At 36.8% G+C, this 12084-nt stretch overlaps 2 protein-coding genes across 7 annotated transcripts; both read right to left on the reverse strand.

Annotated features, from left to right (window-relative positions):
* Positions 1–2243: 2243 nt before the first annotated feature.
* On the reverse strand, positions 2244–5222 carry LOC113508139 (YJU2 splicing factor homolog). Its single transcript, XM_026891107.1, has 5 exons — positions 5100–5222; positions 4797–5009; positions 4034–4208; positions 3119–3296; positions 2244–2689 (listed from the first exon to the last, which is right to left on the reverse strand). The coding sequence occupies exons 1-5, from the start codon at positions 5121–5123 to the stop codon at positions 2284–2286; spliced, it is 996 nt and encodes a 331-aa protein (XP_026746908.1). The 5' UTR covers positions 5124–5222; the 3' UTR covers positions 2244–2283.
* Positions 5223–5521: 299 nt separating this feature from the next.
* Positions 5522–12069, reverse strand: LOC113508087 (trichohyalin-like). Of its 6 annotated transcripts, none has more exons than XM_026891066.1 (21): positions 11942–12069; positions 11414–11547; positions 10961–11026; positions 10833–10877; positions 10622–10754; positions 10438–10542; positions 10005–10357; positions 9627–9846; positions 9381–9511; positions 9158–9288; positions 8888–9041; positions 8533–8715; positions 8038–8153; positions 7724–7959; positions 7499–7635; positions 7188–7306; positions 6996–7113; positions 6687–6818; positions 6207–6314; positions 5816–6024; positions 5522–5681 (listed from the first exon to the last, which is right to left on the reverse strand). In XM_026891066.1, the coding sequence occupies exons 1-21, from the start codon at positions 11976–11978 to the stop codon at positions 5663–5665; spliced, it is 2886 nt and encodes a 961-aa protein (XP_026746867.1). In that variant the 5' UTR covers positions 11979–12069; the 3' UTR covers positions 5522–5662. The 6 variants fall into 6 exon arrangements, with proteins under 6 accessions (XP_026746867.1, XP_026746881.1, XP_026746875.1 ...); XM_026891080.1 differs by having other exon boundaries at positions 10438–10524; positions 11414–11550; XM_026891074.1 differs by having other exon boundaries at positions 6702–6818; positions 11414–11550.
* Positions 12070–12084: the final 15 nt, after the last annotated feature.

Here is a 12084-nt window from a genome sequence, read left to right on the forward strand (position 1 = left end):
TGGTAATCTGGTTCCAGGGAGATAGTGAAAACCGCCCCATTACCCGGGATCGAGTGGCTCAAGGCGGCCGCGCGGCCCGGCGACTGGTCGGCCGCCCGCGCGCCCGCCGAGCGCTCGCTGTAGCCGAGCGCCCAAAAAACACCCCGAGACGTAACATAATATTTCCCAAGCAGCCTTTTATTTATTAGCCGAGTAAGACGCGGCGCCGCGACCACTCTACTTCCCAGAACGGAACATCGACGTGTCGGCACAAAGCCGTTACACATTATAAGAAAAAACAATATTTATGTCGATGAAAAAATTGGGAAACGACGCGTATTTATCTGAGCACCGTGAGCTATGCGCTTTTTGTTTAGTCCCGATTTGCAGGAATCCGCAGGTACCGCCTAGCGTGTAGAAAAGTATTAATTTGTTAAATGATGGCCAAATGGGCGGAACCGATGCCTGTTAACGCTGGTTAGTAAGCACATATTATACGCACTAAGAAGGCGGGATCTATTAAAATTAAACCGCAGAATTGTTTTTTGATCTTTTAGTTTGTTTGCAACAGAATTTTTACAAATAATGTGCTTGAATTCGTTTAATATAGTCTCTTTTAATAAAGAAATAAGTTTCAATAAATGATTTACATACCCCGACCCGACGTTAACATGAAAGTCTAGGTTTTGCTTTTATCTTGCGAAGATATTGGCCACTGTACCTTGAATTGACTTATTCTGTAGGTAAAAACACATTGTATATCCTACTTTATAATTGTATAACCAATCAGAAACCAGTAAATCTCGAAGATAAAGCCTTAACCCTGTTTAGAAACGACGAAACAAACCTTAAGTATGGATGCCATAATGTTATGGTATTTAATGATAGTGATTACTAAAGTAAAATATAAGCGGCCATATTCCAAAATTCCAGACAAGCATCTTGATAAAATCATTATTATCCTATAACACCTACGATGTTTCCAATCTTCGTTCATCAATGCATTGAACGACCTTTCCAATCAATTAATTTCAGAGCCAGGTACCAAGTGAAAAAAATAATGTAGCTACAGGTTGATACAAAAATGCATAAGATTAACTTTTTTTTTATTTCTAAAAGCTGAATGTTGAATACATGTGTTTGGCATTTAGTTTTTGTCAACTTTCATATGACCTAGCTCGTAATCTAGTATTTTAGGTACGCCGCAGGGGATAGTTTTTAATATCACACTTGTGGGAGAATAAATTAAAAATGTGTTTTAAGTTATTTATAGCCGTTGCATTTTACTTGTTTTGTTACGTTTCTAGCGCTTGCGAAACAAACTTATAATCAAAGTGCTGCCTTTGTAATTAGACAAAATTAATCACATCCGTTTAATTGCTATCACAATGGTGTAGTTTAAAGATGTATTGAATATTGGGTTATCACACTTGAACAATACTGAATGAACTTGAAATGCATACAAGTATGAATTACTCAGACAGATAAAAATGTTAGCTAGGACGTTGGACAAAAAGTCAGACCAACAATAACAACACCCTGTAGAGCACAGGTTCAAATCAAAATAAGAAAGCGCCACGTAAACTGGCCGAATGAATGCACTTGACACCGTAATAAATAGAAGGCAGCGGCAACAAAGGCGGGAACAGAGGTGTTCGCCGCACCGACGCCGGCAGTTAAGCCGATTGTCATCCGGCAGCACTAATCTGTTTTCGGTGCATTGCCGATACACTATACAATATTTTTTTAATTCCGATTTTGAGATGTCATCTTCGAGTTTTTAGGTACTTACCGCTTTTTATAAGGAAGCATAATTTTCGTCTATGTGAGAATCCAGCTTAGCTGTGACAGGTTGACTGGTTCACTTTACTTTAGAATAATTGAGCAGCGAAAGCCAGTTTAACGGTAGATTTTTTATTTATTTTACCAAAGAGTTTCAGTAATTTCATTGTGTCGGGAAACCCACTTATTGTTTTTAATTACTAATTTTGTTCAATATTTAGACTGGTTTTTGATGTAATCTCAAAATTTACAGATCATTACGTGGTCTAAGCATAAAAAAGGTCTGTAAAGATGACAAGATTTAAGAGTGCCTTTTAATTAAGCAGCGATCTTTTACGCTAAAGCGCGTACTAAATTACATACAACGTTAGATATTAGAATACTTACAATGTATTCCCCTTGTCGAAATTGGCTGACAAATACCGAAGGCATCTAGGATATTTTCTTCTTTTGATTAGACCTTTAGATCAATAACAACCCGATTAAAATGTTATATGATTATTTATTAAGAACAACAATAATTTACTGTGAGTCACTATCGCTACCAGAGTAGCTCGCCAACAGCGACAATCCCGTAGCTGAGGGCGCCACTTTACTCACGTCATTAGTCTTATTTGTGTCACTGCCTTTACTCGCGTCATTGCCTATACTTGCGTCATTACTTCTACTTGCTATACTAGTACTTACACTGGTTGAAGAAACCTCCTTTGTATCAACACTTTTCTTACTTTTTACTAAGCTGGCGAGAGCTGGTTTCCTTAACCCTCCTATACTTTTGTTCCACGATTGGTTATTTTGTGTAACTTTCGGCGGGAGGATTTCTATTCGGGACGACTTTGCAGGGGGTTCGCTGTCCTCGTCTTTCACTTCTTCAATAATTTCTTCAGCAACAACTTTCTTTAATGTCGGTTTGTTGAATTTGATGGCTCTGAAAAAATAATTTTTTTACTCATTAATTTAACAACTTACTATGTGTACTTGAGTATAAGGACAACTACTGAGGGTTTAGATGAGATTATTTATATACTATTAATTATTACTAACCTAAGTACATTTGAACATAAATTGAAGTGTAATTTTAAAATATGTTAGTAAATTTTGTTGTCAAGTGTTTCAGATTTTAGTATTCATTACCTACATGTACTGTTGACTTTTTAAAGGTATTTTTAAAGAGGCAACGGTTTAAGAACTTAGTTATAGATATTTAGCCTTATAGTTTGTAGTGTCATGACATTATTCAGAATTTTGTTCATCAAAAGCTTTGAATATAATTTTCGTTTAAATGGCGGATCTTTGTAGCATACTACTTTTGAGGCTAGATTTTCTTTAGCCTGGTTTAGTTATTATTAACACTTACTTTATAAACTCATCATCCTCTTTTTCTTCCCTGGCCTTCCTCGCCTCTGATGTCTCTGGCTGGTACTGCTTCAGCATGCCCTCATAGTCAACAGCATGCTGTCTTCTGTTCAACTCTTTTAATTCCTCTAAACTTTCCAGCAATTCTATCTCCTGCTTCGACTGTTCTGTTCTGTATTCTGAAATATACATTATACATATTACATTTTACTTGAAGTGAAATATAGCCTTTACAATAATGAAAGAGGTCTTTATCAAACTTTGACTGGTCTGTTGGCCTAGCGGTGCATATCCCTAACTGTTACACCAGAGGTTATGGGTGCGATTCCCAACCAGAATATAATATGCTTGTGTGATGAGCATGATAATTTCTGATGAGTCCGTATGTATGGAAATATATAAGTATGTTTATTAGTTGTCTAGTATTCATAATAAAAACTCTACTTAGTTAAGACTAGGTGAGGTTGTGCGAAACTTGTGGAACATAAAAAAAAGAACTGATGAGAGACATATCTCACCTAAATTTGCTTGACTTTAGTTAGAACATAAAACATTAGGTATTTTCATTATTACAGATCATATTAACAAACACTTGCTGTTTGGAGTTGCATGACATCTCAGATATTTTATTTAATTAAAAGATCAAAAAAAATCAATATCATGATTGAACAATGTATCAGTATGTAGTTAAGAAAATAAGCAAAAGATTCACAAACCAGTTTCATTCAATGTTAAGAAACAATTCATGGGTATGTGCTAGATCTATGATTGCCATTATTTATATTCAATTTAAAGATACCTCAACCTATCTTTCTTATATCCAGTTAATTATACATACTAACTAAAGGTACATATGTTAGGAATTGGTTTTCTCCTTCCATAACATAGTTACTAAGCAAACAAAACTGTATGTTACCTAACAACTTCATTGGATTATTAGCTTCTTCCTCTTTCTGTTCTTCCTCCTCCCGCTTGGCTTGTTCCTCTGCAAGTTTAAGAGCCATGAAGTTTCTTGTTGCACCGGCCTCTATCTCATAGTCTGTATTCTTTGGATCTGTTTTAAATGATATCTCTTGCAGGCAGCGTGTACACTGGAAAACCATTTTAATATCCATTTTTATATCAGATATTTGTTTCTTTTTATAAAAGCTGCATCTAAGAATAAGATAATATTATTTAATAATAAGATAGAAGTCCATCTAAATAATTGTCTTTCAAGTAGATGTATGAGTATTTAAACTGTAAATAAATTAGTTTCAATTGTGTTTAGTGATGAATTGAGTTCATTTAATATACACCTGCATAAAGTTATGCATTCATAGAGTATGCAGGTCGTATTTAATAACAACTGTGGAAATTTTCATAGGAACTGTTAGTAGTTTTTGTAAAGAGAATCAAGGACAACAGATAGTAGATACCAATTACTATTCCGAGCTTTATCAATAACAACATTTTGCAGAATTAAATGAAACTAGTTATTTTTACACATCGTCATAATAAGTCTTACATGGTGCACTGAGTTATTTCTTTCGGTTTAAGATATATGTAATATACAGATATAATATACTTATGTCGGGTTTTCAGCTGAATCTAATAAGATTACAAGCTGACTTGAAGGAAGGTTGTGGTAAGGGCAAGACAGATTGATTGCAATATTAATATATTGGCATAATGCTTACTTTGATATAGAACCTGTATATTCGAATACCAAGATAATCCTCGTTTTCTACATCCTCCTTTCTAGCGTTAAATTTCTTTCCTTTATAAATGTATTCGCCGCAGGTTGCGCATCGCATATTGAAGGGGGCCATAAGTCGTACTGTATACTGACGGTTCTTCGCCAGTTTCATGCGAGGAATCTTCGAAGGATCGAAGTCCGGAGGATAGTATTTCTGTAATCAAGACAGCAAGTTATGTTAGTTAAAACATTAGTTACCTAGCATAATTAGATACTGTAAAATGTCTAGTGATATGGTACTTACGTTTAACACTTTTCTTTCCGACATTTTGAGGCAGTTAAATAAGAAGTTAGTACTTTAAGAAGATAATTTGTAAACACGCTACGAACGCAAGGATGCAAGTTGTGACAAAAGTGACATTGACAACTGTCATTTCTTGGCGTTGTCAAGAAAGCACCAAGTTTTTGTTGTCAGTCGCGAAAATTAGGTGTTACCAGATTTGAATTATTAATCTACACTTACAAACGTAGAAAGCCCTGTTTTACTTTTTTTTTAAACAAATAACATTTTCTTTTAGTGTAGGAGCACTTGTAACAGTTTAATAAAATGTAACAACTCAAGACATTTGCTAGTATTTTATTTTTATTTCTAACGGCAATGCGGGGTTTCTCATGTTCCCCGTTTCATATACTAGTTGAATTAAATAAAGATGGTAATAACAACAATTTGAAGATTATGAAAGTATCATTTTATTCGCAAAAATCGAATTTACAACAAACTTTTCACATCAACGGACATCTACAATTTTCACCATCACTTCAAAATTTTCCGAGACGAGACTTTCTTGAGCACGCGTTAGATCAATTTTAAAAGAAGATGAATTTCCTGAAACAATTGAATATGTATTACACACCTTATTACGACCATTTTTTTTCTATTATTGGAAATAAAGTTGTTGAGGAATATACTGCTTGGGGTTATTCCTTTAAACTACGTTCCGAGACGTTGTGAATGCTCACCGTTCTCGTCGATTTCCACTAGCAGCGAGTTCGTGTTCAAGCGCGGCGATCTTCTCCTCGTGTCGCGTGCGCTGCGCCTGCGCACGTCGCTGCTGCTCCTCCAGCGCCAGCACAATCTTCTCCAGCCGGCGGATCTGTTCCTGCTTGTTCTCCAGAGTGGCAAATAGCTCTTGGATCTCTTCTGCTTTCGCGGCTATTTGCTTGTTTACCTATAGAAAAAGGAAGAAATTTATGAACACGAGATCTTTTATATTATGCAATAAATAAAGTTTGTGATCAATTTCCATTATGTTCCAGAGAGAAAAATACATATTAAGTAATCGCTGTATAACAGCTATGATTGTAGAAATAAATAGGGTTAAAATTAAATAAAAATAAACGAGAGTCTCACTTCATCAACAATTTTCATTCGGTGCTCAAGGTCCTGCTGTAATGCGGCCAGCTCGCGACTCTGCTCCGTCTCTTTGTTCTTCAGCATATTGATCAACTCCTCGCGAACCTGTATCACTATCTCTATCAAACAAAATTCAAAACTTCGCAATTCAAAGAGAAAAATGGCTTCGAGGAAGCTTGTTTCACAATACAGTTATAAAAAGTGCACTTCCATCTTATTGCTTTGAAGGCTATCACAGGCAATTCTACTTTTCGGTTTCAGACGATGTCTAAAATGCACGCGAAGACAATGGTTTTTACAAGAGTTCAAGGTAATGAAAACTCTGAATTGAGCTTAATAAGAACATTGGAAACATTAACTCAATATTAGCTTGTAAATGACTATTGTCCTGATACTACATTTCTTTTTTAAATCCAGTCTTTATAAATTAATCATTTACTTCCTACATAACTATGATGTCAAGAAGGTACTAGTAACCTTTATGACTCTTGCCTGGGCACGTGAAGTCTTGTCCTGCTGCTCAAGTTGCTGTTCTTTTTGTACTAACAGCTCTGACAACTCCTCGTTTTTATTCACCGCTTCGAGAAGGCCCATTCTTAAATTCATAATCTAATCGGAGAACAAGAGATATAGATTTTTAAGGAAAAATTGTCATTTTTAGGTGACATATTTAAGCAAGTGTTGAAGTGAATTTGAGTTATTAAGTAGCTTACATCTAAAGGATGTGGTGCAACAGAGTATTTTGTGAGACTGACTGTCGTATTTTCTATATGATTCTCGTTTTACCTGTTGCTGTAAGTCTTGATAGCTGATACCATTAGGAGCCTCCTGACAGTTGGCCACTGCGCGATTGTGCGCTTGCAGATCTCGAACGTACTGTTCGTACTGAATTACTTTCTGTTCACTAAAATTATTATATAAATGTAAAATAGTCAATTAAATACTAAATGGTAAGTTTTAAATTGACTAGTCACTTACTTCAATTTGATATTTTTAGTCAATTCTCTTATTTGTATTTGCATTTTTCCTAATATTTCTTCCTTGCTCAGAAGCTCAGCTGCCAATTTCTGTTGCATGCCTACCTTGTTCTCCGATTCCTGTAACGCGAGAAGGTTATTTATTCACAATCCGCAAGAAACCACACAAGTTTTAGAGCCAACTGTAATCACCTCACTGGAGGAAAAAAACTATCTGGTACATAAGACTGAAAAAGAAAGCCCATCTAGAATAACTAAAATATTAAATACAACGAACACAATAACACGTTAAAATGATGAAACAATATTTACAGTAATCTTTGTAAGAGTTTCCAAGAATCGAACTTTTTCCCGTTTGCATGCCGTCACTTCGTCCTCTGTTACACGCAAAGTTTCCTTCGTAGCTTGTAATTCCGCCAAGAGATTCATTTCTCTTTCTGTTAGTAAATCTAAAACAAGCAAATAGTTAATTGTTAAACAATGAATCAAAAAACAACGAAACTAAGCTTGTAATTCCTTCAATTCCACAACATTTACCAGGATTGGGTCTGCTGATTTCGAGTTCAGTAATCTTAGCTTTCAATTCTTCAATATTACGAATGCTCTCCGTTACAACAGCTTCAGCGGCTTCCTTCAGCTCGATCTCCTTTTCAGTGATTTTACGCTGTTCTTCTAAGTTGTTCTTGAGTTCTTTGAGCTGACTGGCTTGTTCTTGTATTGCTGCCTTATGCTGAGCAGTCAAAGTTTCAATTTGTTGCTTGAGATCTTGAATTCTGAACAAAAATGGTACACCTTATATCGTTATCATATTTTTTTCAAAGTATTCATTCTAAAATACAAGGTTCCCTTACTCATTCTGAAGCGAGTCGCGTTGTTGTGCTAACTGACTACTGGCAACTTCTCCGGTCTTTAAAGATTCTTTAAGTTTTCTAGCACGAGCTTCTAATTGCACTTCTCTTTGACGACTCTGAAAACATGTGCATGTGTATGAAAGCCCAAAAAAATTATAAATTAAAAGATAGAGTCCGATGCCCCAGTCAGCAAATCTGGGTAAAATTAGTCAATCCATTCCAATGTAAGAGTAAGTAATAAGAATTTAGTGACAGCAGTTATATTATCCCGTTTGCTAGTTACATTTTAGGTAAACTTCTTAAGTGTATTCTAAGGTTAGACGTTATAATTATAATACAGCATATAACATTATTTATACCGATTCGTCATTTTCTTTAAAATAAAGCACTAAGGAATTGAACCGTTCTGTCGCGAGGTTCCCACAACGACGTGATCTGAGCCATTCGTCGACGTGCAGTCATTTATGATTCATACCATTGTAATTAATCCATTACCTGGTCTTCTAAAGTCTTGACAGTGCCTGTAAGACTAGCAATACTAGCCTCTGCCTCTCGAAGCTGCCGGTCCATCTTGGTGATGCGAATACGCGCTTGTCGGAGCTGCGACTCCGTGGTTGCCAACTTCTCCTTAGTAGCGTTCTTTGCATTTCGCTCTTCTTCTAGCTCCCGACGCAAATCCTATTCATAAAAGTATCATATAACTCTCTCAAAACGTTTTTGCACTTCTTTATTACGTCAAATACTAAAAACATCACTTGCTAATAAAAAACGTGCTGGTAAGTGACGTCACTTACTAGTACGTCAAATACTTATTTTTACGTACAAATAAATTCAAAAGCTTGTAACCCACCTCAGAAGGCCTACTGCGGTCAGATGCAATGCGGGACTCTTGCAGTTCGCTTATAGTATTAGAGCGTGATTCTAGTTCTTGTCGAAGTCGTGCAACCTCTCGTACTAAAGATTCTCCGACAGCAACTAATGCACTTCGTTCCCGACAAGCTCGCCTAAAAAATAAAAAGCAATACTTTTGGGGATTGAATTAATTTTAGTTAGTATCTACATAAATATTTGTTATAAGGAGAGATAGCAATCAACAAAAGTATTGATATCAGAATATTACTTAGAGAGTTGGGTTACGGTATCAACAGCTTCATCAGCGCGCGTTTTTAACTCTCGAAGGGACTCGCAGAGTTCAAGTCCTTGAGCATTGTAACGAGCAATACGCTCTAATGATTCACCACTTCCACTTTCCTGTAATCAAAAGATCATGAAGCAATAATTTCTAGATATTAACACTTTTAACATTGAATTTAAGGCATTGTAATAAATATTTGCAGACTTACACTTCTTTCAATGAGCTCTTTGACCCAATCAATAATTTCTTGGCGCGCCGTAAACGCCTGCAGGCATAAATCAGCAAAACGTGTGGGCACGTTTGCTACTTTAGTATCTAGTTCCGCAAGCGTACATTCATCTGCATACAACATAATAATTACATGTTACTATTCCATAATTTGCATAAAAATCATGTTACCATAGGTATTTTTTGGGTGACTAAAATAAAGGAGAAAATATCAAGTAGCTATTACCGATAGGAGTAGTGGTGTTAATGAATTCCATAGCGCCATCGGTGGTAGAGGAAGCAACGGCATCTCGGCACAGTTGGGCAATCTCTTCGGCGGTCCAGTCGGCTACATTGAGTACCATTAGTTCCTGTAGCTGAATACCCTCGCCACATCCGGAGACACCCTCACGCGTCATGCGCTCTCGCAAGCCTCTTAAACTATCAAATATTTCCAGGACTGCTTGCTAAAATACAAGATAGGAAGAGTTTTATACGTATATGTGTCCAATAAATAGATTTTTAATGTTAAGTGTGTTATAAACACCGTCTAGTTTAAGTATTTGGCACACCCCCGTTACTTAAAAATGAAGGATTGACATTACTTATAATCACATATGCGAACCTGCTTCAAGTCTAGCTCCTTCTTCATACGATGAAACTGCTTTTGCTTTGAGAGGTACACTGATTTGATATCATCCTCTTCTTTGTACAACGAACGTGTCGGGCTGCCAGTGCAAGGTGACAGAGTCCTGGAACTGGGCGGGACGTTCAAGGCCGGCGTCCTCGGGCGGGAGAGCGAGGTCAGCGGCTGCGGCGTGTTGGGCCGGCTGGTGGGCGTGCTGTGGCGCTGCACCGGGTGCGCGGGCGTCGTGGGCCGGCTCGGAATGCGCGGCGTTTGCGGACGACTCGACTGTATGCTGCGCGGAGTCTGCGGCCGACTGTTTAACGCTGGAGTTTGAGGCCGACTTCTTACTTCTGTTTAAAATATATATTATTATGTATTTAAATATAAAGTTAATTACGCAAGGACTAGAAACTTTTTTTTCAATTCTTACCAATTTTGCGACATAGATTAAGTTGTGGCGTGTCAGATTCGTTCAACCTCTGTTGATCATTTTGTTCTCCTTCGTTACTCTTTATTTCTGAACCAACAAAAATCTCTATTATTGAAATATTAATTGCAGTATGACATAGCACAAAATATAACATTTAAATATAAAGTATAATTTCTATACTAACCCAAAGGGCAGTTTTCATTGATGTCTTGTAGATTAACAGTTTCGTATACAATTTGGTCGTCCGATGTTTCTTCTATTATCATTACCGATGCATTCTCGATAACATAGGAGTCATTTTCTACCGGCGGCAACTTCTACGCAGAAAACATACGATTACGATACTAGTCTTCCAAAGTTACCAAACCATACATGAGATAGAGATTTTAACCTACATTTACAACATTATCCAATGGTTCGTTTTCGGGGTTTCCATTTATCTGAAAATAATTTATGCGTATGAATTGATGAAGGCGTAAAAGTGTATCTTAATTATCTTGATTAACTCCAAATCTTTTCTCACCTTCACATCCGTTTTGGAATCCGATTTTTGCGGGCGTTGTTGTACTAGAGAACTCTTCGCCTGTAACTATTTTAATCAATATATTTGTAAAGAGGGGAAGAAAAGGCGGCTTATGCCCAGCAGTAGAACAACATCGGATAATAATTAATACCTACTAAATAAACTAATCCCTATTATTATTGTAAACTAAAATAAATAAAATAAAATATAACGAGATACAAAAATATCTGCCACTGACCTACAACTTTGGAAGTGCAAATGAGTGGGGAAGTGCAGTTCCGGAGACCTAAATCTAGTTGTTTACCTAAGACAAGTGACTACGTACTTTAGGACAAGAGCCATATCGCCTTCTTAAAGTGAGTCTTTCAGAAAGCGTCATAGCGCGTTACGTAGCATAGAACCGCGTGTCGCGCGAAGATATTACTTTAAGGGGTAAAGTGGGCTACCAGGTACCTTAGGGCAAGCAGGCGTCCGCGTCGGCGACAGTCTTTGGGAGGGTAGAGACAAGTTCCTGTTGGTAGCATTGCGAGCGGCGCGAGCGGCGGAGGCTGCTGTTGGCCTAGGTAACAATCGCGGAGCGGTGCCAACTACAACAGAATTTAATGACAAACGATAATTCTTACAGTTTTTCCCAATCAAAAACCTATTCATGAGAAAGTAATTGACAATTACCCCGAAACGATTCAGTAGTGTGTGTAGTGCCTGTATGGTGTGAGTTAGAGGTGAAAAGTCTAGACACTCCTCGTCTTACATTAACGTGACAGTGGTAACGATTAGTTGTCGATCAAGCTAAGCTTTTGTATTGTTCAGAATGGAGAATTGGTTACTACGGGGACAATAAGAAAAAGTGTTTTTACCTTTTTTCGTTCTAAAATTTTGCCTCGTTCTACATAAATATAATACACGTTTAAGTAATAGATAATAAGTGCTTTTACAATTAGGAATGTGTGTAAGAAGGAAAAAACAATCATGGATACTTACAAGGTTTATCCTTTTGTGATTTTGCTGCAGTAGTCATATTAAACTACAGCTGAAAATTGGATTATAAAAATGTAAAAGAAAACCTCTGGAATTTTGATATTTTGTAAAACTATTTGCGTGATTGGTGATGATGGACTGGGCTT

The sequence above is a fragment of the Trichoplusia ni genome, chromosome 2 (assembly GCF_003590095.1).
Source record: "Trichoplusia ni isolate ovarian cell line Hi5 chromosome 2, tn1, whole genome shotgun sequence".
Taxonomy (NCBI): domain Eukaryota; kingdom Metazoa; phylum Arthropoda; class Insecta; order Lepidoptera; family Noctuidae; genus Trichoplusia; species Trichoplusia ni.